The following is a 27,625-nucleotide window of genomic DNA, read 5'->3' as shown; positions in this document are numbered from 1 at the left end:
TCTCAACGCAGATCGCCTAGGGGGAGGCGCTGGTTTCCATTCTACTGGCACCGTTTGCCCTCCCGCCGATCATCCTCTTGGTGCAGATCCTGGTTGCCTGCTCCATGGGAGCACTCCCCGTTGCGGTTCCGGTCCCCCACCCCACCCCGGCCCCCGCCCTCTTGATAGTGGCACCGATCCTCCCACTCCAAACACCGGACTCCGGCAGCGATGCTCAGCAGGCAGACATAGGCGTCAACGGCCCCACCATAGTCACCGGAAGGGGATTACTCCGGCACGGAAGGGCAGTTCAGCCCCTCGCCATGACCCCACCAGCGCAATTGGGCACCTGAGGCCGCATCGACTTCTACAGTGCCGCCTTGGCAGCATGTCAAGTGGCCAGCGTAGTGGCCTTATTGGAGCGCATTGGGCATGCCGGTGATGACGATTCCCACTTTGCAGCGCTCATCTGCTGCCACGTTGAAGCAATAGCTGGCGGCACCGGGCTCGGAGCATGAGACCCGCTCAGAGGTCAGGGTAGAGGAGACAGTGCCCACCCTGAACCCCCCTCCCCCATGGGGGATGATGCCCCGGAGCCTCCCCGGCGGTACAGTCGTTGTCCTCATCCCCAGACAAGGAGGTCGTGGGACCCTTGAGGGCCAGTCCGCCGGACGATTTTAAAGAACACCAGGCCCTGCTTCAATGGGTGGCCCAGAACTTGGGCTTAGCAGTGGGAGGAGATGGTCGAGCAGGCGGACACCTTGTTCAATGTCCTCTCAGCCTCTATCCTGGCCCGTGTTGCACTAACAGTGCATGACGGGGTCCTGAAAATTGCCAAGGTCCTCTGGCAAATTCCATCATCGATCCCTCCCACCTCCCAAAGGGCTGAAAAGAAGTACTTCATCCCAAAGGGTTTGAGTACCTTTATACCCACCTGCCTCCAGGCTCGCTGGTTGTCTCAACGAAACACTAGTTCAACTCCCAAAAATAAAGAGGCCAAAAGACTGGACCTTTTTGGGAGAAGGATTTATTCGACAGCCAGCCTGCAATTCCGGGTGGTGAACCATCAGGCTCTCTTGGGTAGGTACAATTTTAATGTTCGAGGAGTCCCTTCCTCAGGGTCCAGCCCAGGAATTTGTCACCCTGGCGGAGTAGGGCTCTGCGGCGGCTAGGTGCTCTCTCCAGATGGCGTGGGACCCGGTGGACTCGGCGGCTAGGGTGGTCGCTTCGGTGGTGGTCTTGAGGCGCAGTTCCTGGCTTCAGCCCGCCGGCTTGTCCCAAGAGATGTGGACCTCTACCCAGGACTTTCCGTTCGATGGGAATGGACTCTTTTCGGAGCAGACGGATGCGAGGCTGCATGCATTGAAGGACACTTGGCCCTCCCTTCACTCGCTGGGCAAGCATATGCCGCAATCTGCACGGAAGCAGTTCCGGCCGCTCCTGCCGCTAAGGCCTTGGCAGCCTCGTCAGGGGTCTGCAAGGAGAAGGGATAGACACGAGCATTCTTCATCGCCGCCCTTCCTTCTCCCGCTCACCCGCGCAGCCCGGCCCGGCAAAGCATCCTGGGGGCCAGAAGTGCTCATTTTGAAGGTGCGCTCGAGAGTGACGGTCCGCAGTTCTCCGGATCCACCTTGTTCTTTCCTCGACCATCTTCAGACCTGCCATTCGGCCTGGTCGCGGGTCACCTCAGACCGCTGGGTGTTGGACATAGTATCTCGGGGCTATACCCTGCAATTTTCGGTCACCCATCACTCCCACCCCCCGTCCTCCCCGTCCCTCTTCAGGGACCCTTCTCACGAGCAACTCCTTGTCCAAGAGGTTGAGACCTCCTGCACCTGGGGGCGGGGGAGCAGGTCCCTTGGGATATGAAGGGGAAAGGGCTCTAATCCCGAAAGCAAAAGGGGGCCTCAGGCTCATTCTGAGCGCGCGCACCTAGAATGGAATGGACGTGAGCAACACATCTCAAAGAACAACAGTTACGAAAGGTTGGTAACCGTTTGTTTTCAATCATTACTGGGATTCGTGGTCTGTTACTGGCCAATTTTTACGTTCTCAGCCACTTTCAGCTCTTTTACACACATGACTTTAAAATTACACTCATGTGACCGCACTGCCTTTCAGCCACAAGTGGGTGTTTAAGCTTTTAATCCAAATCTGCTCTGTTAGTTTGTTGTATTCAAAGGCTGGCTAAAAGAGTAATATTCTGGGGGAAAATCCTTGCATTGAGGCATCTTGTTTATTACATCTATAATCTATGTAGTCCTTTCTTCTTCTTTTCTTCTTTGTACTATGGTAGCATCTAGGAGCCCCAGTCAAGTATTAGGTCCCCATTGTGTTATGAACTGCGTTAACACAGAACAAAGAGATGCTCCTGTCTGCCACAGCTTACAATCTAAATAACACTTTGTGTGCAGTAATTATAATGAAAGTGACGCAGGGCAAACACCATTTTTGTTGACTTTTTTCAAGGCAGGACGAAGTAATAACTAGACTAGTCCTGACAGGCCTTTGTCTCCGTCATTATAGGTTTTTAAGAACGGGTTAGACCAGGGGTGGGCAAACTACGGCCCACGGGCTGAATCCGGCCCACAAGCCATTTTAAGCCGGCCTGCAAGCTCCTGCCGGGAGTGGGGTCTGGGGCTTTTCCAACCAGGGCGCTGGGTTGGGGGCCCCGCCATGCATATATCTCCAACACCTTGTAACAGTAGACTCTGAAAAGATTAGATATCATTTTACCCTACCTTTCTGCCTTCTTTACTGTACTGTCTGAACGCCTTAATACAGATGGCATTAACTAACCTCACGGTCTAGTCTGATTTCCTCCTGCTTCCCAGAGACCACCATTCTTGTTCTCCCTACCATATGCTACTGCTTTTCCCTCTCCATTTTGCAGAGCCATAGGCCAACTTCCAGGGGCCTCATGAGTTTGATCCTATACAGCAGGGGTGGGCAAACTTTTTGGCCTGAGGGCCACATCGGGGTTCTGAAACTGTATGGTGGGGCGGGTAGGGAAGGCTGTGCCTCCCCAAACAGCCTGGCCCCTGCCCCCATCTTCCCCCCTCCCACTTCCCACCCCCTGACTGCCCCCCTCAGAACTCCCGACCCATCCAACCCCCCCTGCTCCTTGTCCCATGACCGCCCCCTCCCAGGACCCCCTGCCCCTAACCGCCCCCCCCGGGACCCCACTCCCTATCCAACCCCACTGCTTCCTGTCCCCTGACGACTCCCCCCCAGAACCTCCGCCCCATCCAATCGCCTCCTGCTCCCTATCTCCTGACTGCCCCCTGGGACTCCCTGCCCCTTATCCAATCCTCCCCCCGCTCTCTGCCCCCTTACCATGCCGCTCAGAACACCAGGACTGGCAGCCGCACCACCCGGCCGGAGCCAGCCACGCCACCGTGCAGTCTAGAGCATCGGGGCAGGCCGGCGGCTCGCGCTGCCCGGCAGGAGCTCACAGCCCCACCGCCCAGAGCGCTGAGGCGGTGGGGGAGGGGGGACAGCAGGGGAGGGGCCAGGGGCTAGGCTCCCTGACCAGAGCGCTGGTGGCTGAGGCTAATGAGCATAATGTTTTTCTTCCTCATATAGGATTAGTTAGTTAATGTATTTGGATGATATCTGCACAGGGCCTTGCATTCAATCTATCTGAAAAGTGCCGTTTGTTCCATATATAAAAGCTGCTATATAGGTGCTGTGGTGTTTGTTTGTTTTTTAATATATTTAAAGGCTTTTGGTTTCTCTTGAAATCTTCACATGGAACATCATCCAGTTCTTAAATTTCAACAAATTTCATCTCCTTATTAAGACGGGGAAAATTAAGGGGAAAAAAAGGCAGCGAGATCCAATGGCAATGACTCTGGAATGGAACTCAAGTCACTTAGTTTCTGTTCTCAGCCCTGTTTGACCGCACACTAGTCACTTCACCAGTATCTCTTTCAACTCTCCGTCTTGACTGTTTAGATTGTAAGCTACGTGTCTGAAGAGTGTTAGCACAATGGGGCACTGATCTCATTTGGGTCCTGTACGTGTTATTGTCATACAAATAATTGGAAATACTTGAAAAAGAACCCCTCCCACCATTTTGGTGTGATCAATCAAAACTAGGACTTACATTCCACCAGCTGCAGCAAAGTGAACTATTAAGCACTCACTATTTCCAGGGCTTTACAAATGCTTCGGATCACATTTTCAGGGGACTGTGTTTCCATAAAATTGCACGCAAACACACTTTGCTCACTCATATTGGGTAGCTGGGTGCCGAAACACCTGGTTCATATACACAGATGTGGTTTCATGTGCAGTTTTGTGGGGAAACGTTCTGAGGCTTGTTTGAAACTATGGAACAAAGATCACAAGCACTCATGTTGGCTGCTGCTACTTTAGAAAATTGAGAACATAGAAATAATTGAATTGATGTTCTCCAAATGCGAGAAGCAAAAGCGGAAGCAATGGAGTTTTTTTTTTGCTTCTTGGGCCTGGTCCCCACTAACCCCCCACTTCGGACTAAGGTACGCAAATTCAGCTACGTTAATAACGTAGCTGAATTCGAAGTACCTTAGTCCGAACTTACCGCGGGTCCAGACGCTGCAGGAAGGCTCCCCCATCGATGCCGCGTACTCCTCTCGCCGAGCTGGAGTACCGGCGTCGATGGCGAGCACTTCCGGGATCGATTTATCGCCTCTAAACCAGACGCGATAAATCGATCCCAGAACATCGATTGCTTGCCGCCGGACCCTCCGGTAAGTGTAGACGTACCCTTGATGCCTTCTAAGGGGATGATGCAAACAAGTGAATGGAAAAGGAAAAAAAAATAGGAAACTAAAGTGGAGGAGAATTGATTTGCACATGTGTTTCTGCAACACTTGTACCAAAAACTCCATGCTGCCTTCAATATACCAGCTATAATTACAATTCACCTTTCCTCACTCCTGGCACTGAACTGTATTAGCATCAGGGCATGCAAAATATTTACTGCATATTGGCAACCCCATATTTCATCTAGGCAAATCGTAATATTTTAACACTAAGCTTTATGAAGTCTGAAACATATAATTTTTATTAGCCACAACTGTCTTTCATGTTCTTCCCCCCCCCCCTTCCTTTTTTATGGCATCAGTAAGTAGCTTAGCTGTGGAATCCCCACTTCACTTGGCAATGTGGATGTGTTCTTTTTAAATTGCTTTTTTCAATAGAGAGCTTGTACTTGTTACTCTCGCTGTTGCATTCCTCCTGAACAGTCCCAGGGTGAGAATCGCTTCTCCACGTGTGACAACTCGAAACTGCACCAGAGGTTTAAAGCTAAAATAGCAGCACCCCAAAAATAAATAATGAAATAGCCGTTGTGTTACAGTAGGAGATGTGGGGCTGCAGATGGGGCCAGGAAATATCAGCCTCTTTAACAGATCAGCACTTCACGATACAGTGTACTCCTTATTAAATTTGTGGCAGCTTTCTAGCCGATGTTAAAGATGTTTTGTTCAGAGGTGGTTCCCTTTCTCCATTGTATATCTCAGGGTTCAGCATGTGTGTCTCGTTAGTCCTATTATAACTATGTTTCTGGCCCCATTATCACAGTGTCTGAGCATCTTACAATCTTTAATATATTTATCCTCATAACTCGCCCCTGTGAGGCAGGGCAATGCTATTATCCTCATTTTACAGCTTGAAAAGTGACTTGTTAAAGGTCACACAGGGAGTATGTAGCAGAGCAGGGAATTGAAGCCAGGTCTCCCAAGTCAGCACCCTAACCACTGGGCCATCCTTATGCTCTTCCTCTGGTCTTAATTTTCAGAACATTGAGTCGATCAATAAGGTATCTGCAAAAGTGTTTCTTCCCTCTTGCATTTCATGAGCTCCAATATGCAGGCATGCGTTGCGCCCACATCTGAAGGAATCATCCTAAATCCTGCTTTCTGGGGGATTCAGCATTTAAATCGGGTGGGCAAACTGTTTGGCCTGAGGTCCGCATCGGGTTTCGTAAATTGTATGGAGGGCCGGTTAGGGGAGAGGGTCGTGGCCCGGCCCCCACCTCCTATCTGCCCCCCCGGACTCCTGCTCCATCCAACCCCCTCGTTTCCTGACGGCCCCTCTGGGACCCCTGCCCCATCCACACCCCGCCGCTCCCTGTCCCCTGCCACCTCCGGACCCCCGCCGCCCCATCCAACCCCTCGTCTCATTCCTGACGGCCCCCCCAGGACCCCTACCCCATCCAACCACCCCTTCTCCCTGTCCCCTGACTGCCCTCTGCCGCCCCATCCAACCCCCGTCCTTCCTGACTGCCACCTGGGGACCCCTGCCCCATCCAACCACCCCTTCTCCCTGTCCCCTGACCACCCCTGGAACCTCCCCCGGACTGCCCTCTGCTGCCCCATCCAACCCCCCTCCTTCTTGACTGCCACTCGGGACCCCTGCCCCCATTCAACCCCCTGTTTCCCCACCACCACCATCCACACCCCCGCCCCCTGACCACCACTCCAAACTCCCCTACCCTCTATCCAACCCCCCCGGCTCCCTGCCCCCTTACCGTGCTGCCTGGAGCACTGGTGGCTGGAGCCTGGCCACGCCACCGCGCAGCACAGAGCACCGGGTCAGGCCGGGCTCTGCAGCTGCGCTGCCCCAGGAGATCACAGCCCTGCTGCCCAGAGCATTGCGCCGGCAGCGGGTCGAGCTGAGGCTGCGGGGGAGGGGGGAACAGCAAGGGAGGGGCCGGGGCTAGCCTCCCGGGCCAGGGCTAGCCTCCCGGGCCAGGAGCTCAGAGGCCGGGCAGGACAGTCCCACAGGCCAGATGTGGCCTGCGGGCCGTAGTTTGCCCACCCCTGATTTAAATGGATCATTGTAAACTCCTGCTGGTTGAATTTACTCCTGCAGGACAGTCCCTCTACAGAAGCCCATGAACCACTCCGGCCCAGGCTGTTTGAGGAATTTAATGGAATACTAACTGTGTTTCAGTGAGTGCTGTTCTAGCTGAGGGTCTGTCGGCGTTTTCACATTGAGGACTAGGCTCTCTTTTACCAGTCAGTCCTGTCTGAGTACATCTCAGTTTGCTTGGGTCCTGATTCAGTAATGAACTGAATCATGTACCTAACTATAAGAACACGAGTAACCCTGTTCAGGAACCTTCCTGAATGAAGGACTGCATTGTAATGTCACCCACAGTTCTGATGCCCTCAGCAAAGAACTAAAGGGCTAATAATGCACTATTAAAATGTTTGCCATTGACTTAATGGGAACTGGATCAGGCTGTGAATGAGCTAAATTTCTGGGGAGAGAGTTAAGCATGACCTGATTACTTCTGCTCAGTAATTCCTGGCTTTTGCAAGTTAGAATGAAAATATGATGGAAAAGTTGAGGGGATTAATTTAGGAGGAAGGAATTAAAAAAAAATAACCATGTACTTCTTAGTCAAATGCCAGCTAAAGTAAATCACAGGGATGCCTGTTCAAACTTGCTCCTGCCCGTCCTTTCCTGCTACTGAGGCTGTGAGGACATTGATGGGATAGGGATAGATATTCATATAAATGTAAAGGTGGGAAATGGGAAAACTCTGGTTCATACCAGCTAGTGCCACCTTCTGCTCAGGGACAGATATGGGCACGTTCTTTAGTAACTGGGTGATAACAGAGGGGATTCAGGCAGACCAGTAAGCGAGGGGGAGGTCACCAGGGACTACAACACAGTTGATTGCTGCCAGCTGGCTATCTGCTTGCTGCATTTGGGGGCAGGCACACGGAATCGGGAGCAGAAGGAAGATGAAAGTCCCCTCCCAGGGGGAGACTGGGATGGAGAATCTGTTGGGGCCAGGAGATGGGGAAGGGCTTGCACGGGGAGGTCAGTGGTTTTTTTTTGGGGGGGGGGGGAGCGTGAAATGAGTGGTTCAACACCACATTTGGCCTTCATCCACCCTACTTCTTAGGGGTGTGAGTGTGAGCCCATGTATGTATACACAAAGAGGCCTGTTAATCTGTAATCCAGTTCTGCAAAGTGACGTTGTAAGGAAGGCCTTGTGTTCATTTCTCATTGGTTGCCTTTATCAAATACGCTCACTCTCTCTATAAAAAAAATTCCTTGCCAATTGCCACTCCTTCAAATGCCCTCTTGTTCAGGGTCAAGCTGGATTCTTACTTTCTCGCACCTGCCTGACTTCTTGACAGGAACCTTGTGGTTTAGTTATGTTTATAAACTGCTTTGATGATTAAGGACCTGATTTTTCAGCCTAGCCTCAACTAGTTGGATGGGTGCACGTGGTTGTGTCATGTCTCAGATAAAATAATAAATGCATCAGGGCGGGAGCCTAGTTTTACCACGTATTTGTACAGCACCTAGCACAATGGGGCCTTGATTCTAAAAGGGTCTTATACAAATATTTACATAATCCCAGTGTTGCATGTGCAACTCCCTGACATGTGGCTACAATCAGGGGATCGGAGCTGAGATTTTCAGAGCCACCATTGCAGTTGGATGTCCTATTCCCAGTCATTTGTATGGGAATGTGGGCATCCAAATGCCTTAGGCAGCTCGGAAACTATCAACCTACGTGCCTAAATGGAATCACTTGCCTCCAAAATAATTGTGGGTGAAAAACTACACTACAGTTGTTTGTGCCTGCAAATTGCGGCCACATGAAGAAAGGCAGCCCGTAAAAACCTGCCCCTGCAAATGCTCTGTCTCTGCTCCATAGCCTGTTGATGTCAGTGGAAGGATTCCCCTTTACCTCAATGAGGTTGTATTTGGGCCTATATTGTTAGAACCAGTGTTTCACTTTCAACCCATTAACTTTCAGAGGTAACTGTGTGTTTGTTAAATATATACAACAACCACAACAAAGTATAGGGACAAAGCTGTGATAAATGTCCCTCTCTTTGGTGCATGCCGGTTCAGAGGCTCTGCTCTGATGTTAGTCTCTTGCTAAGCAAGGCACGGTGATACGCTGGCCAGATGTATTAATATGCGCTCTCCTCCTTGTCTTGTTGCAGCCACCCAGATCGATCCCAACGAACTCCAGGAATTGTTTCAGGAAACTTCAGCCAACATCTTCCGAATTAACTCCAATGGTGCGTATAACGAAAGGCTTCCTAGTCAATTGTATGCGGTCCTGCTGATGACTTGTAAGCACGTATACAGCATTCAGCAAGCCCTGTTGTCAGGGAGCAGATATTAATGCATTTTTACTGCCGTGCCTCATGAGCTCCAGCACACGTACAATACACATTTCTTTATAAGATGTAAAAATATTCCCCCATATGTTGCATTAAATAGGCAGAGATATATTCCCCTCCTTGCCGAGACTGCATCCTTTTCTATTTTTAATTATGTCATCTGTTACAATAAGGAATTAGAAGGCAGAAAGGTGGAACAAGCTACACTGCTTCTCTGAAGTGTTGCAATGCTACAAAGTTCAGAGCCTGTCATATTAGCTTGCAAAACAGCTATTATTTTCTTTATTCTTCCTTCTGTATCAAATGGGAATGCTGTTCCTGGTAATTCCCCATGTGTCTGTTTAGGATACTGCTTCCTAAGGGCCCCGTAGGTCAGGGTGCTGAGTGCCTCTTGAGAGCTGCTCAGGACCTTCAACACTCCCTGAAGTTAATAGGAGGTGTGGTTGTAGCACCTTGTAAGATTCAGCTGTAAGACAGTGAATGACAGAAGGAGGTTGCGACCTCTGGTGTTATCTGGACTGGTGATCTGCTAGGTCACTCCAATCCTTGACTCTGGGACTCGGGAGCCAGCCTTACCCTGCTCTGCTGTGAGAGCCCCCACACCTGGGCTGTTCACGCACAACATGTAAGCTGCTCCCAGCTACTTGCAAGCGAATGACACTAGCCAATATCTCCGGTCCCAGACACAGCCCTAGGAACCTCCGTCTTGCAGTGTCCAGTTATGCCCGCTGGACGCTGCAAGCTTAAATGAGTTCGTCAATTTAACAAAGAAATTGATATGTACCAGGCTTGTTATCCCAAGGGGAGCCTCTGACACATTGCAAACCAAACGCACTGCTTCAGGTAGACTAAACAAACAGATTTATTAACTACAAAGATAGATTTAAGTGATTATAAATCAAAGCACAAGTCAGATTTGGTCAAATGATATAAAAGCAAAATGCATTCTAAGCTGATCTTAACACTTTCAGTGCCCTTACAAACTTAGATGCTTCTCACCACAGGCTGGCTGGTTGCCCTTCAGCCAGGCTCCCCCCTTTGATCAGCACTTCAGTCGCTTGGTGCTGATGGTGTCTGTAGATGGAGGTGGAAGAGAGAGGAAGAGCATGGCAAAATGTCTCTCCCTTTTATCATGTCCTTTCTTTCCTCTTGGCTTTGCCGTCTTCCCCCCCCTCCCCCGAGTCACATGAGCATTACCTCATCACAGTCCCAAACTGCCCAAAGGAAGGGGGTGACTCCATCCAGGGTCTAACAGATTCTTTTATTGCTGCCTAAGCCAGTGTCCATTGTTTTTGTGAGGCTGGGCTGGGTTTGTCCCCTCCATGCCCTGACGAGGTGTTAACTACCCCTCTGTTCTTGGAGAGTTTTTGCATGGGCTTGCTTCAAGCCATGAGGATAGATTTTCAGCCTCATAACTGTATACATGAAATTATAACCTATACCAAAATCGGCAGCCTTTCAGAAGTGGTGTGCCGAGTCTTCATTTATTCACTCTCATTTAAGGTTTCGCGTGCCAGTAATACATTTTAATGTTTTTAGAAAGTCTCTTTCTATAAGTCTGTAATATATAATTAAACTATTATTGTATGTAAAGTAAATAAGGTTTTTAAAATGTTTAAGAAGCTTAATTAAATTAAAATGCAGAGCCTCCCGGACTGGTGGCCAGGACCCGGGCAGTGTGAGTGCCACTGAAAATCAGCTTGCGTGCCGCCTTTGGCAAGCGTGCCATAGGTTGCCTACCCCTGACCTATAACCTTACTATAACATGACTGTAACAATTACTATAACATCACTATAACAACCATACTCAGTGCATTATGAGCCTTCCGAAAACACCCAACATGACAAAGTTTGCATTGGATACCACACAATTATTTTATAAAGATGAACATGGGGGTGCTGGGTGTTCCCCTGAGGTACGGAGCACCACAGAGGTGCTTTCTAATGATAGAGAGAAGACCTGCGAGTCAGGACTTCTGGGTTCTCTTCCTTGTGCCAGCAGTGACTGACACGTCATAAGAACTTAAGTAGGTAAGGAATAGGATCAAGTCACTATAACTCGGAGTCACGACGTCTAGAATTCAATTCTGCCTCTTCTACAGACCTGCTGCATGACCTCAGGCAAGGCTTTAATCTCTCTGAGTCTCAGTTTCCCCACCTGTAAAACTTGCACGATACTGAACCTGTCACTGAAATAATTTAAAAAAGAGTCAGTTTCATTAATAACACAGAGGATCAATTAGTTTATCCTGATTATACAGTTATGCAAATTAGTGTGTCATAGAGATCCGGGCCAGAAGAGACCAGTAGATCATCTAGTCTAGCCTTCTGTGTATCCCAGGCCACCAGCACCAACCAGCATCCACACACAAAACCCAACAACAAAGGAAATAAGACCCCCAGGAGATCAGTCTATTATGTGCCACAGGCAGAGACCAGGGGTAGAGGTGAGACTGAGGAGCACCAGTGTATGAGGACCCAACAGTGGCAGGACAATGATTGTGTGAGATATACCCAGATAATCCTGGGAAGTGACCCACATGCCGCAGAGGAAGGCGAACCCCCCCTCAATGTCACTGCCAATCTGATCCGGAGGAAAATTCCTTCCTAACCCCGCATATGGCGATCAATTAGACCCTGAGCATATGAGCAAGAACCAGCCAGCCAAGCACCTGAGAGAGAGAGAATGCTCAGTGCGACCCCGTCCAGTGTCCTGTCACCATCTGTGACCATCCCTGATGCTTCAGAGGAAGGAGATACAAAAACTTCCCAGAATGCACTGCGAGGGGAGGGACATCCCTTCCTGACCCCTGCCAGTGGCCTGCTGAAACCCTGAAGCCTGAGCGTTAGGAACATAAGATATAAACTGAAAGTGACACCCAGGGCTGTCAAGCCCTGCCCCCCCAACCATCACAAGCAACCTTGTCATGCACTCACACTCATAGATTTGTCAAGCGCTTTCTTAATACTAATTACGTTGTGTTCCTCCACAACTCCTGTTCCAGAACCTCATCCCTCTGAGGGTTAGAAATCCTCTTCTAATTTCCAGCCTGAATTTGTTGATGGCAAAAAGTGTGCAAATAGCTTGTGTAGCATGCTCTTGGGCTTCTGGCAAGCTGCCACTGTGGCTCTTGGTGGCTCAAAGTTATGGAAGTCCCTGCTATAGAACAGACATTTCAGCAATTTCACTTTGGCCAGGTCTATGCTACAAAGTTTTATTGGCATAGCGGTGCCAGTCAGGGGTATGAAACATAACTAGGCTGGCAATTCCCCTGTTGTAGATTCATGTATGCCAATAGAAAAGTGCTTCTGTCGGCACAGCTAATGTTATATCTATGCTCAGGGGCCCTGCCAGTATAGGTATACCAATATAGTGATAGCAGGAAAGCATTTGTAGTGTAAACAAAGCATTTGTGATATGTGTGGGCGTGGGGACGGGGGAGGAATCATGCACTTAGCAAGTTGAATGGCAGTAAGAAAGAATGGTTTCACTGCTAACCTTTGAGATGCTTTGTGGTGGCAATGGGACTCTTGCTGTTTTAGAGGAGATACTTCCAGGAAAAAGCCAAGTGCTGCAGAAAGGAGTGAAATTCCTCAGAAAGAGTTCTGATACCATGACCCAGTGTGGTCCTAGGGTTAGTCTTGCAGATTGAATATAGACCGCAGTTTCTGGCTGCTTATGGTCATTTAAGAATCTGTGACACTTCTCAAAAGAGACCAGGATTTATCGCAAATATCCTTGTCCGATTTCATTTTGTATGTAACTACTAAATTCTGCCTGAACTTTTAAGTATTTAGAGTACTCTTCACTTCTTGTTCTGAACTGTTGTTGTGTGATGTTGTGTTCTCTATCACAAGTGTCTGCATCTCAGTGCTGTCTGAAATGATTTCTTTATTCCTCTTCTGGAATAACGATGCCAATACTTTATAAAACATGGTGTAAAACTGGAGAGGGTTCAGAGAACAGCCTCAAGAATTGAGGACTGGAAAGATACAAAAGGCCTCTATTCATTTCGCTTATTGAGAAATTCAAGAGGTGACTTGATCACGATTTATAAATACCTACGAGGAGAGAAGATATCGGATAGTACAAGGCTCATTAATCTAGCAGACAAAAGCAGAACAAGATCCAGTTATTTGGAAGTTGAAGCTAGACCAAATCAAACTTTAAAAATGAGGGTGACCAACCATTAGAACAGCTTGCGGAGAGGTCTGATGGATTCGGCACCACTTGGAGTCTTTAAATCAAGATTTGATGTCTCTGTAAAATGTAGCTGTAGTTCAACTGCAAGTTATAGTCTTGATACAGGAACTGCGAGATGAAATGCTATGGCCTGTGTTCCTCGGGAGGATGGACTGGATGATCGGAATAGTTCATTCTGGCCCTAAAATCTATGAATTTATAATGCTTTTAAAGCACTTGGGTATCCTTTGGAATGAGGAGATATCTATAAAATAGCTTATTGATGCTGTACTGGTCACTGATGTTGTTGCAGTTATTTTTGCCTTCTGTGATCAGCTGCTCTTACTGAGATTATGCACTGGCACTCCCACCACTGGGGAAGGCAGGCTGTTACAAAGATCGGTGTGAGCAGCAAGGGGAAAAAGTCCAGGCATGAGGTTGGTAAAACAGCAAAATTAGGTAAAAAGATGCAACAAAAAACTGGAAGGGGATCTGTGGATAAATTAGTGGCACTCAACCTATTAGAATAACATGTAGTGAAAAACATGTAGTGTTTTCATCCATAGATTTCAAAGTGATTTACAAAGGAGGTCAGTATCACTTTACAGTTGGGGAAACTGAGGCACAGAGCGGGAAAGTGATTTGGCCAAGGTTACCCAGCAGGCTAGTGACAGAGCCACGAATAGGCCGGTCTTCTTAGTGTCAGCTCAGTGTTTTATCCACAAGGCAACATTGTCTCCCTATTGCATCACTCGCTCCTGTAGAGTTAGAGGATTTTGAATCATAGCTGTAGCACACGATGCAATTTATATTCTGCTAGTTTGCTATCTCACTGCTTAGAAATTATGATGCTAGGTGTCTAAGAAATATGTAGCACTAGAGTAAACATTTGGCTTGTTTAGGTGGCCTAGGTTTTTGAAGCCATGTTTTGGGCCCCTTCCCTGTGTTTTTGTGTCTGCTTTCCTCATTCCTCTTGATGTTTAGGAACTGTCCTCTTTGTGGATAGGGAGGTTTGCCTGATAGCTATTGGGTTTTGTGCTTGGGCCAGATTGTTTTTTTAAATTCCAAGGTTATGGATGGCATTTAGCTGATTGGTGACTTTTGTAGTTACTTTTTTATAAAGGGGTTTGTGTTCTTTTTTTTTTTATTGAGCAGCACTTAGCTGCCACCTGGTAAATGCCTTATAAATAAATAAAAATAAACACCACCAATAAAAGGAATTGGTTCAGTAGATCATGTCTGAAGGACTAATCACTTAAGAATGCACTGGAGGGAGCAATCCTGCACTGGCCAGTTGGGAAATCTGAATGCTCTAATAGGGCTCTTCTATTTTAGATTCCTGTTACTTGCTTATTAATGACGTCACATGCAGTGTGCATCCCATTTCTTTGATCTGAGGGGCTGAGCAAAGGACTCTGCATTGTCCCTGAGATGCTGTAAAATTTTGGTTGCCATTTTGGGACCAATTGCTTTTAACGCTTCCAAGAGAATATATGGATATTCTGAGTCAGATCCTGAACTTACACAAATCAGCGCAGTCCCTGTGACATCAGTGGAGCTCTGCTGATTTACGCCCACTAGGGATCTATCCCACTGTGTTTAAATATCGCATATGCTAATCAGTGGCGTAGTGGTACAAGACTAAACTTCATATTCCCCAAATGAGGAGTGGGTAAACTCCATTTACCCACATTTACCCTCCACTACACTACTGATGCTAAAGCTAGAAATGACTTCTGGGTCACCAGCCCAAATGCTCTTGCACTGAGCAAAGAGCCTGTGACACTTTAAAAGCAACACCGCTGAATTGGGTCAAAAATTGGCCTTTCCATGGCTCTGCACCTGGTGTTGACGTATTACTTGTCTCAAAGAAACTTCTTTCCTCTAAAGAGCACAATATCAAAGATCTATGCTGCTGTTACACAGAACCCGTGGAATATCAGATCAGTCTGTCTTCCATAGATCTCCCTAGTTTGGCAGTGCGAAGACATTAACGGGGTAGCCTTCACTCTGAATTGTCATGGTTTTCTCTGCAGAAGTCAAAAACATATCATCATCATGATGAGCGACTTCTTCCCTGCTTGAATTATATACATAACAGTAATCCAGTCTCATCAATTGAGTATATTTGAGAATGCGCAGGCCGCCTTGACTCATTCTGTTATCTGACGAGTTCATTATAGCAAGTACCATACTGTGTTTTGCTGCTGCATTGAGTTCTTCTCTGAAGGTCTAATTGGCCTTGAAATATTTTTAGAAGCTGTCATGTTTCATCTTGGAAATGGGCGATATATAGATTGCACTTTAGATTGATTTGTTAAGAATGTGGATATAAAAAAACCCAGGAGGAAATTATCATGTGTGGGAGACCTCTAGAAAGGTTAAACTCTGCTGTTAGAGAAGCTAACGGACATTAGTGAAAACCCTCAATTTATCCTTTGGACCACTCTGTACATCACACAAAAAATAATTATTAGCTAAAGTGTAACAACTTTGGGGCTCTCATCATATTGCATCTCCAAGTGCTTTACGAAGCATTGAGTGAGATGCTGGCACTGAGGTGAATGTATAGACAAAGGCGGCAGCTGTTTGTGTTCTCAAATTGTCCATACACCGCTGTGGATACTAGATCCTGTTTTGTAGAGATGAGGAAGTGTTGGCCAAGATACCCAGGTGATCCTGTTACTATTGAGCACCTTTTAATTTCAACCTAGGGAAGCCCAAAGAAGATGAGCGAAGGTGGGGAGGTGACCCTGGTTTACAGCCAAATCAAAGGACAACTTGGGGGTATATAAACCCCTCGCTACACAGGAAGGGGTTAAAGAGCAGCTGTGGACTCAGGCTGCCGCACCCCACTGTTCCTGTGAAGCATGCCAGACTTGGAGGAGAAGAAACTCAGTTCTGAAGGCCCCAGCCCTAGGCGATGGATAAACCTCTCATCCTCAGCTCCCAGAGCGTAGCACAACAGAGAGCCAAGGTGCCTTAGATTTCCTGCGGATCTGGAGCAGTAGTACAGATGACTGATGGACCCTTACGGAAACTGTGGGACAGAAGGGCTGGTGCCAGTCTTTATCTCTGCTAGGATAGTTCTCTTTCCTTTGTCATATTGGGACCTGGGACCCTGCCAACAATGTGAGCCCCCTGAGAAGGCAGGTCAGAGTAGGAAGTAGCCCAGGGAAGAATCAAGAGATCCAGTGAGACAGACCTTAACTGCTTGCTGCAGGTCTCTGCGCTCGAACACAGGAAAGAGTGAGGGAATGGGTTTCCCTACAACCTCACTGAAGAGGCTTGTGTAAAGATCCCAAACTCAAGGGCCAGGAGGACTGTTGGGCCTAGACCGAGGCTGATGACCTGTCTTGGGACTATTGTTGAGCTGAACTCTGATTTACCAAAAAAGCTGTGAGACAAAATGTGAGTTGGCCGGAGGGCCAAGTCACAAGACAAAGGGGACCACCACAAAATCTGAATGGCCGGTTGATGGGGTTACAGAGAGAAATAACCCAAAACAATAACGCCTCACCCAGGTCCAAGACAGCACACTGGCTGATGAGTCAATTTGTCACAGACTGCATCAGGCATCCAAATCCCCTAGGTAGTTTTGACTATCTCATCCTTAGTGTGCAAGTTGGAAAAATACATGGGAGGTAAAAGATGTGTGTATGGTGGGGGGGAGAGGGCAAAAAAGGGACAACTGGCTGAGACCCCACTGAATTTCACGTCTTCACTTCTCCAATATATAACTCGTCTCTGAAATTTGGATGCCTTAATTATTACAGCTGCTCCAGCCTGTGCCTGGCACTTATATGGATAACTCAAGATCCCATTGACCGTGGCAACTTTAAAAGGGTCATATTGCAGCATGAATCTTTGGGGATTTCTGAACTGTGTTTCAGGAACTTGGGCATGTGGAGCTTTACGAACTGTGATGACTGTGAATGTTTACTGGGCCTTTAGGAACTGGAACGTTATGGATTCAGAGCCCAGCAGACTTGTCATTAGAAATAGCTGCTGTTGGTGGGAGATTGAATCAAAGAATGAAGTGGGGTGGATGGATGAAATTTGTAAACAAGAACCCTCTCACTTCACTATTTTGTTGATACTTTTTCTCCTCCTGTAATTAAAATCATTCTAATTACATTAAAAGGCTTTATTGGTTGTTTGGGTTTTGGGAAACATAACGAGGACCAAGCAGACTTTGTTCTATTCTTGGGTATTTCCAGCCAGCCGGCAGGGATTTTATGGAGAATGCAACTAATATTCCCCTCTCCTTTCATGTGCAAGCTTTCTTCTTTCTCTCCATTTTGTTAGAGCTGGTCAGAATTTTTTCATAGAAAATTATGTTGAAATTGAAAATGTAAAAAATGTTGATTTTTAGTGAAAAATCAAAACTTGAAAAAAATCAAAAAAAGCTTTTGATTAAAAACCAAAAAAAAAAAAAAGAGGAAATGCCACCGTGGTGCCTCATGGGAGTTGTAGTTCAGGTGTCTTGTGCTCCCATTCTCCTTTATGGGCTGCTGGGCTTTGTCTGGACTACATTTTCCATGGTGCAGAACAGTCCCCCTTCTTCCTGAGCAGCCATGGTGCATAGCGAAAGTTCCATGGCCACAGCACATCATGGGACATGTAGTCTGGCTGGGGAAGCTAGCTCATTGGGAAGATGGGGGTCAGAAAACCTGGGAACTGCAACTCCCTTGGGGCACCTTGTGTGGCTTTTTGGAATTGAAACTTTTTTGGTAATGAACCAAAAAACCTTTTGATTTTTGGGTGTTCTGCTTTTTGATGAAAAGTTGACATTTTCCATGGAAAGCAGACACTTCTCATGGAAAAAAAAATCTTTAGTCAAAACCCCAGTTTTCCATTAAGAACCAGTTGTGATGGAATTTTTTTTGACCGTCCCCACCCCACTATCTCAGGGTGGCAATGCAGTTTGTCACACCACCCAGGTTCCTGAAATGGGTAATTCTTATTGCTTATGTAGCAGTTTTCACTGTCAAGGTATGTTAAAAATGAATGAATTAGTCCTATGAGAGAGGTAAATATTACTCCTGCCTTACTGTTAGCAAAACTAAACCACAGAATGATTAAGTGGCTTGGATAAGGTCACAGATGGAGTCAATGTCAGAACAAGGATTAGCATTTAGGATTTCCTGGCTTCCATTTCCACAGTCAGGCGATGAGCCCATACCAGTTATCTGTTCTTTTTCATGACTTAAGGTACTAGAGCAACCGGTGATGTATATATGTTTGTACCATTGAGAATGTCTTGAGAAAATCCAAGAGATAAATTATAATAATAGCCTGTATTTATTTAGTGTCTTTCATTGTGAAAGATCCTACAGTGCTTACATACTTGATATGTTAAATGCAAGACGGAAAAATAAATACATCTACTGTTGATTCAACATTGAGGTTCAGACATCAAACATTCAAAAGGAGAATTTTTTCTTCTGGATTTAACTTAGTCACTTTTCTGTATCTTGTGTATTTTGTGGCATAGATTAAATAACATAAGTAATAAGAGCCAATTTATGTTGTTGATTTACAAGAGTCTCATTGTTAGCTTTAAAAATCTGCTGGACTGATTTTCATAAATCTTAAGTCGTTGTGGAGTGCAAAACAAGCCAAGTTTCTAGCTGCAACCATTCCAATGGGAACATATGGAAAGGTAGCTTTATTTGTTTGTTTTTCCCAGTTGCAAAATTTGAAAGCACCTCTTTGGCTCAAAGTTTAAAAAAAAAATCACTCCCTTCGGCTGAGACAAAACATGGAATTTGTGTGAGGAAGTCCTGAACAACTGAAACAGGAAGATTAGAATGGAAGCTGGAACTCAGCTTTTAAAATATAATGAAGTCATTCAGTGTCTCCCCTTCCCAGCAAGAGCCTCATGAGTTGCCTCTTGCAACTGTGGTAACTGTACCTGTAAGATCTAGAACATTCTGGGTTGGCAAAGTTCAAAAGATGTGTTCACTGGCAGCAGCTGCAGCTTGGGAGACTAAACCGCACAATGAAGTGGGGCGGGGCTTAACTTGTGAAGGAGGACCTTACCCCCTACCCCTCAGCGATAACGTGATGCGTTTTTTGTTGTTGACATGGTTGAGGCAAAGAACCAGGAAAATGATCTTTGCTGCAGCATTTTGAATGGATATGAGTGGGGCATGATGGGATTTTTTGAGGCCAGAAGGAGGAGGTTGCAACAGTCAAGATGCAAGAGGATGAGGCCTTGGATGAGAGTTTAAACTGTTTTTGCTAACTGCCTTAGAGCCCAGGGTGCTCATTGTGGGGGTCAGCCTGCTCTTAACTTCCAGGGCTGTACCTACTGTAATTTGCCACTGCATGGTGATCTCTGGCCTGATGGAAGCCTTTTTACAGGTCCCGATCCTGCCAGGTGCAGGATCCCCTCAATTCTCATGGGAAGTAAGGATGCTTAGCTACATGTAAGATCAGGCCCATTGCTCCAGGCCAGTCCTGCATTGGTGCCTCCAGCACCCCTCATAAACATAAGAACATCAGAACAGCCATACTGGTTCAGACCAATGGTCCATCTAGCCCAGTATCCTGTCTTCCGACAGTGGCCAGTGCCAGGTGCTTCAAAGGGAATGAACAAAACAGAATCAAGTGATCCATTCCCTATCGTCCACTCCCAGCTTCTGGCAAACAGAGTCTAGGGACACCCAGAGCATGGGGTTGCATCCCTGACCATTTTGGCCAACAGCCATTGATGGACTTATCCTTCATGAAATTATCTAATTCTTTTTTTGAAGCCAGTTATAGTTCTGGCCTTTACAGCACCTCCTGGCAATTATCTCCACAGGTTGACTGTGTGTTGTGTGAGGAAGAACTTCCTTTTGTTTGTTTTAAACCTGCTGCTTATTCATTTCATTGGGTGTCCCCTGGTTCTTGTGTTATGTGATGGGATAAATAACACTTCCTTATTCACTGTCTCCACACCACTCACAATTTTATAGATATCTATTATATCCCCCCTCGGTCGCCTCTTTTCCAAGCTGAACAGTCCCAGTCTTTTTAAACTCTCCTCATATGGAAGCTGTTCCATACCCCTAATCACTTTTCCCCCCACCTTCTCTGTACAATTCCAATAGAGAATTGGAAAAGGTACAGAGAAGGGCAACAAAAATGATTAGTGGGAGATGGGATGACCAGAACAGCACACAGTCTGCAAAAGGGCCTCGGCCTGCATTCCATTCTGTATACTGGCCCTTTGTGCACACTGGAAGGGAGGGGAGCCCAGAATATTTGTGGAGTGGCAGTTTAACTGCCATGATGGTTTTTTATGGCTTACGCCAGCTCAAGAAGAAACCACTGATGGGACAGGGGAGGGAGCTAAGCCCTGGAACGGATTCGGGCTCAGTCACAATGGTTACCTATTACACGGGGAGGGGAGAGGGAAGGATTTTTGCCTGAATAAAAACCTCAGCATTTGGATGATTCATTGGCGTGGAGAGTGATGCCTCCTCACATTTACAGCTTGTGACCGGCCTCTAGTTTGGAACAGAATGGGATGGAATGAGACTCGGGGGAGGAGATGAGCAAGAGCATGGGTGAGTGGAAAGCAGCAATGTTGTTTCTTAGCCCCTCGGGAGTTGCATACTAAGGCAAGCCAACCGTAAACAAAACCTCGGTTAGGTAATTACTGGGGGGTTACACCTTCTTCTGAAGCATTTGGCATTGGCCAGTGTCGGAGAAGGAGAAACTGATTTTTTGATCTGTTCTGGTATAGCAGTTCCTGTGGTCCTAACAAAGTGCAGGTTGATGAGAATTAATGCACACTGTCTAGGAGTGGGGGGAAAATGAATGTCTGTAGTATAAGGATGGACAAAGCGTTACCCGTGGAGATCAGCACGCAGCAGTGGCCACCCTTGTCTCTAATACAAGGGTGTGAGGTTTGCAGAGACTCGGTATCCCAGCAAGCAGTCATCTCTCTCTCTCTCACAATGGAAAGCTGCTCCGATGAAGATGGACAGTTGCATATGGGAGCTGTAGGATCCAGAGGCTATATCACTGTATTAAAGAAGGAGGTGGCTGCAGTCTGCTCCATTTTTACACTACCTTGGTGCTGCTCTGGGATCCACTGGACTAATCTGATGACACCATGAATGTGAGATTTACCTTTTTGTTCTTAATTATTAAAAAGAATAAAGACTCTTTAATGTGGCCGCCAATTAACTGTGCAACCCATGTGACCTTTGTGGGGTGTCTTATTTTAGGATTTCAAATCTGCATCTCGAATTCAGGATGAAAAGGACATTTACTTGGATACCAACAGTCTTTCAGGCTGTACAGTTGGGGTAGATGCTTAACAGTGGTCAGACACGCTTGGAGTTGAACTGGTTGCCATATTTGGGAGACAGGGGGCCTAATTTCCCCACGGGACATAGTGACAGTGACCTTGAGGGGTTCACGGCACATAGTGTCAGTGACCTTGTTCTTCTGGAGTGTGGAGCAGAGCTCATTCAAGGTTGCCAAGATCATTTTCCTTTCCTGCTACTCTCTCACTATATCTCTTTGCTGGACTGTCTCCATTGGCTCTTGGGGGGAGGGATAGCTCAGTGGTTTGAGCATTGGCCTGCTAAACCCAGGGTTGTGAGTTCAATCCTTGAGGGGGCTACTTAGGGATCTGGGGCAAAAATCAGTACTTAGTCCTGCTAGTGAAGGCAGGGGGCTGGACTCGACTCAATGATCCTTCAGGGTCCCTTCTGGTTCTATGAGATAGGATAGGATAGGCTCTTTATTATCCACATAAAATTTAGATTAGCCTTGCCTTCCATATGCCCCAGAACTCTATTCCAGCTTAACCTCTTGCATGGCCTCCTTCCTTTTAATTCATTTATAATAGACTGTTCCGTCTTCTCCTTCCTCTATTACATATTTTGCTCCTTTCATGCCACTCCTTATCCTTAGATCATTAATTTAAACCGAGCATTCTTCTGTACCTCCTCTGAATCTTTTTAGAAAATGTACCACAGAAAATGACCAAAGGGCACTCTTGGGCTTGTGTTGTTCAATTGTAAGGTCTATGGGGGAGAGATTTTCTTTAGTTTATCTGAGTTGTTGTAAATCTTTTTGTACAGTTATGGTCTACACAAATAACAAATACGTATAATACACACTCAAGATGCAAAAGGATTATTCCGCATTATTAATGTCCTCTGATGGAGTTAGTATTGTCCGACCTTCAGCTCTTGCTGTGCTCTGTGTTTTTATTTGTCCATAGGTTAGTTATTAGTGAACGGGTTTGAAAGAAACCCCATTTAAACATATAAATACTTTTGTCTGAAATGTGGTGTCATTTCTTTCTCTTTTCTTTCTTTCTTGTGTTGACAGTGACTTCCTTGGAAAGAACCCTTCGATCTCTTGGGACATCGAATGATACGCAAGAGCTGCGAGATGGACTGTGAGTCTGTTTTGTATTGCTGGGGATCTCTGTCTCTCTCGTTCCATATCATTCCCATCTATTTTCTCTCCCCCTCCCCCCTTATAAAGCTGGACCACTTTTTGTACAACTCCTTTTTGTTACTTCACATTTATGATTAATGTTGGTAGGAAGTGTATTGATTTTACAAAACTTCCCTTGTGCTGGTTTGAGAAGGATGGTGAGTGGATAAAAGAAAACGACTGGTTAATTATTTTTTTAATGTGAATCTGATGGCCAGAATTGGAAGCTGAAGTAGGTTTTCCTTGCCAAGAACAGTCAAGCGAAGAGGAGAGAAGAGGGGGTAATGGGAAGACATAAATTTATAGCAAAAAACAGCTTATTATGGTGTCAAAACTGGCATGGGTCAGAACACATCAAATGACACAAAATAGTATGTTACATCTCACTTCTAGCAGATTTGGGTAGTGTCTCTCTCTCTCTCTCTCTCTCTCTCTCTAATGCTAACACACACACATTTTCATTGTATACACACTAAAATGGCTTTTCTAAGTGTGGTGCAATTTGCTATTAAAATGCTTCTTTTATAATGGACAGCAGACCTAGAAATCAATTCTATCCTCCTTTTTATGAATGTAGCACATGAGACGTACATCTCATGGCAGAATGTCGCTCTTATTCATAGGCGCCGACTCCATGAGTGCTCCGGGGCTGGAGCACCCATGGAAAAAAAGTAGTGGGTGCTCAGCACTCACCAGCCACAGCTGTTTGATGGCACCCCCCAATCAGCTGTTGGGCAGCGCTCCCAATTAGATGATCAGGTGCCACCAAACAGCTGCTGGGTGCTGGGGGAGAGGCGTGGAGGACGGCGGGGAGCAGTGAGTGGGCGGGAGCCTCGGGGAGGGGACGGAGCAGGGTGGGAAGAGGCGGAGTGAGGGCAGGGCCTCGGGGCAGGTGGTGGAGCAGGGGCAGGAAGAGGCAGTATGAGGGTGGGGCCTCGGGGCAGAAGAAAAACTCAGCACCTATGCTCTTATTCCCGGTTACATTTTCTCCTTTTAAAGATGGAACCCAAGATTCCCACCTTCTTTCTCCCTACTTTACCCCTCCAAGATCCTATAGTGCAGCCAACACCCTCTGGAACAGGAGGATGGGACAGAAGTAATTTTTCAAGCCTGCAGTGTCCTTGCTGATTGTTCACCAATCTGCTGCTTTTTGTTGATGTTTCACCCACACAGAACGAACAGGTGTGTCTGAAACATCCAGCACAAAGCAGGTGTGTTTACCTGAATGTAACTGCTGCATTAAACAACATGGCAGGTGTGTACTTTCTAGATGTCGCTAATGCCCTAGGCTGTATGTCGGCATAGCTACCTTGCCTCCTGGAGGCACTGAACAGTTCAGCACTGTAGTTGCCAGTCTGAGATAGCGTTACCTAGTGCATTAGTCATGGCAGGTGGTGTTTTACCTGAGAAATGTAGTATAGTCAGCTGTTCCTCAGGTGCTGCTCCTTGTTAATTGTTCAGAAGAGACCTCTGAGCTGTGTGTGCTACCTCTGCAGCAAACAGTTACGGTTTAATCTCTTCCCCCTCCTCAGCACCCAACCCCCCTTGTTCTGAGACTGTCCCACATTTCTCCTTGAGTATCCTCTAACCCAGAAAATGTTCAGGGAGCAATGAGTGGGCATTTGGTAAGTTTATTACTTTTAGCGTTACCTTGAAGACAACATTTGAGTCGAATTTTGAGATAATAAAATTGCCGCACATTCTGGTTTCATATTTTGTGTCTACATCTCTCTGATTAGAGTGAAATTGGTGTGTGTGTGTGGGCGGGGGAGAGGGGACTTCACAATACATAGGTTCCATTGTATTTGTGTGTGATGAAAGGCCCTGCAAGATAGGTCTCTAGATCCAGCATAGTCACTGCCAACTCTTGTCTCTTCCTGGGTCCTGTTGGCATCAGCCCAGTTGTTTGTTTGCCACAGCTGTTTGCAACACGCTTCACTGGGCGTGAAGGCCTTTGCCCCGTCTTATTGTCCAACATCTGAGTGGTGGGGTTTAAGTTCCAGAACCTCTTTGCCACTCGGAATCCCTCTCTTGAGGGGTGCAGGGTGAACCTTCTCCACACACACCAGCAGATTGCTTCGTAAGAACAAGATTATTTTAAAACAAAATAAATGGAGTTAAAAAATGACTTGCATAACATACCTAGATTTATAGTTGGCATAAGCTAAACCAGGCCAGACATTCTCATTGAAAGTTACGGAGGGAAAACACAGTCCTTAAGTATTCCAAAAAGCAATCTGTGTCTGACTTCAGTTCCTACCCCATCCTGTTCTGAGAGAAAGTGAATCTCAGCTGTCTTTCATGCAGTCAGAGATCTTGCCACACCCTGCGGCAGTTTTGTGTCCAGCCAGGCTTCCCATCCTAATCAAGAGCAACACCTCCACTCTGCAAACAATTTTTCTGAATTGCCTTCATGTACAATGAAGTGGGGTAAGGTAAGGGAAATGCTGCTTTCTCTCTGGGTTTGTCTAGTCAAGGCCTAAGAGATGGCCCATTGAGGATACAAAGACATTTAATAGCTGCCTTTTGAAAGATTAACAACATACCCCAGAGGTTGTATTTCAAAGACTAGCCTGCCTCAGAAGTAAAATGGTTTGTTCACTTGTTCATTGAGTAGGGCAGTTTCACCTGGTTTGATGGAGTTTTGCTAAATCTGAGGTCTGGTCTATACTACCCGCCTGAATCGGCGGGTAGAAATCGACCTCTCGGGGATCGATTTATCGCGTCCCGTCGGGACGCGACAATCGATCCCCGAATCGGCGCTCTAACTCCACCAGGGGAGGTGGTAGTAAGCGCCGCCGACAAAAAGCCGCAGAAGTCGATTTTGCCGCCGTCCTCACAACGGGGTAAGTCGGCTGTGATACGTCGAATTCAGCTACGCTATTCACGTAGCTGAATTTGCGTATCTTAAATCGACTCCCCCCTGTAGTGTAGATGTAGCCTGAATCACACCCCCTCAAGCTCTTTGGCTATTAAATATTATTTTATTTACAGACATACTCATTCTGTCACAAAGGGTCACCGGTGTCCAGGGCTGGAGTGCACATAATTCAGTGGTCCTGGCAATGTGTATTCCTCCATCCCCCTCTAGTGGCAGGTCTACATAAAAGATAACAACTTCCTAATGCTATCAGTTGCTTTATTAACTCAAGGGTTAGATGACTGTGCTGTGGATTTAAAGATCCCAACCCTGCTGATGATCCATGTGGGGGACAATGTGGTTCCACAGAGTTAAATATTTGGTGGGGTTCTTTTTTTTCCGATTTTGAAGCTTTAAAACTTCGTAAGCTTGAAAAAACTTAGTTTGGGGATGTACTTTCCTATGTTAAAAGAGTGTTAAGGTTGCATCGTTAAGCACTCAAAAGGCCATAATCAAGGGTGCTTTTGTAACCTTAATTCGGTCCCCTTTTGTATATGCATTATGAGGATACAATCTTTAATTACTTGATCACATGTTGTTTCTTCCACAGGACCCCTTGCCTCATTCAGTGCACAAGATGGACGTGCTCTGGGTGTAAATCAGGGTTGTGTAGTGAAGAAGGCTGTTGTCGGTAGGACCTCTGCCTCATTTGTTGCAATAGTTGGAAGGCGTGTAGTGAATGATCCAGAGGATGCAGGGAGAGAAAGGAAGGTCTCATGGTTAAGGCAGTTGAATGCTGCCCTGAAGAACTGAAATCTATTTCTGCCTCTGCCACACAGTTTCTGTGTGAGGTTGGGCCAGTCACTTAAACCAAAATGTTCACAGCTGGCTGTGAATTGTGTGTTCCTTATTTTCTGGTTGCCCGACATTAGATGAGTGACTTTTCTGAGCCTTAGTCTCTGTTTCTCATCTGTAAAATGGGCACAATAATACCACCTGTTCTCACAATGGTGTTGTGAAGATATATTGAATGATGTTTGTAAACTACCATGAGAGCATCAGTGAAAAGCCCATGAGGAAATTAATAATTCTGTATTCAAGCGCTGAGTTTGGTTGTGGCGCAGTAAATAATGCAACGGGACCACACATTGAATGAGGAGTATCAAATGGAATATTCAGTAGTTACCCATCAAAGGAATACTGCCTATTCTGTGTATTGAATGAGGCCAGGTGTTTGGTAGAAAAAAATGGTATATGATCATGTAATTAGACTGTCATGATGCATATGCACAAGAGGGCTGAATTAAGGTTGCACAGGCAACCTTAATTTGAGCATTTCCTAACTTTTGGGTGCTTCACTTTGCAATCTTAATGTTCTTTTAACATAGGTTTTTTGAAGGTATATAAGTACAATGCTTTTGTTAAGATTTATGTAATGGCCCTGATGTAAGTACTGAAAATAAAGTAAGCTGAAAATAAAGTCCAAAATACTTTGAGAATAATGAATTTAGCTGAACAGCTCTGGCATGCGACAAGGGCAATGGTTCTTTTCCCAAGTGAAGGGGAAAGCAGAGCTTTTGGATTGCTGTGGTACTCGGCTTTCAGCCATGCTGTATCCCTGCTAAGCACCTGTTCTCCCTTGGGGTGCATACTGTGCCAAAAGACATTTATGGCTCACCACACTGTTATTCAGCAGCCGTGATAGAAAGGAAAAGATCATATATCTCATTGGTTATTGAAATCGCTAAGTAACCAGTAGAACTTTTCAGGAAGGTTAATTACTTCATCAATTGTTTGCCTTCCCACTACCCCGAAAGCCAGCATCACATGCTGTGAAGAATTGCCAACATATTTTGTGGAAAAGGTTACCCAAATGTGGGATACTCTCTTCCCTGGAAAAGAACCATACAATGCTCCCAGAAAAAGAAACATCTCACTCCCAGTTTGAGGCCTACCTGCATAATGAGAAACACTTGATACACTACCAGAAATCTGAAT

At 46.3% G+C, this 27,625-nt stretch overlaps 1 protein-coding gene across 8 annotated transcripts in view; it reads left to right on the top strand.

The window, feature by feature from the left end:
- Nucleotides 1-27,625, top strand: part of TSNARE1 (t-SNARE domain containing 1) — a 686,859-nt gene that overhangs the window by 257,539 nt on the left and 401,695 nt on the right. For all 8 annotated transcript variants that reach the window (XM_026646872.1, XM_026646868.1, XM_026646856.1 and 5 more), the window contains 2 exons: nt 8,949-9,026; nt 22,657-22,726. In XM_026646872.1, the coding sequence (XP_026502657.1) occupies nt 8,949-9,026; nt 22,657-22,726 (148 nt within the window). The remainder of the gene's footprint in view (nt 1-8,948; nt 9,027-22,656; nt 22,727-27,625) is intronic.

This window comes from Terrapene carolina, unplaced genomic scaffold (genome assembly GCF_002925995.2).
Source record: "Terrapene carolina triunguis isolate 2854851 unplaced genomic scaffold, T_m_triunguis-2.0 Scaffold58, whole genome shotgun sequence".
Lineage (NCBI taxonomy): Eukaryota > Metazoa > Chordata > Testudines > Emydidae > Terrapene > Terrapene triunguis.
Note: the sequence above shows the minus strand (reverse complement) of the source record. Positions and strands in the feature narration are given on the sequence as shown.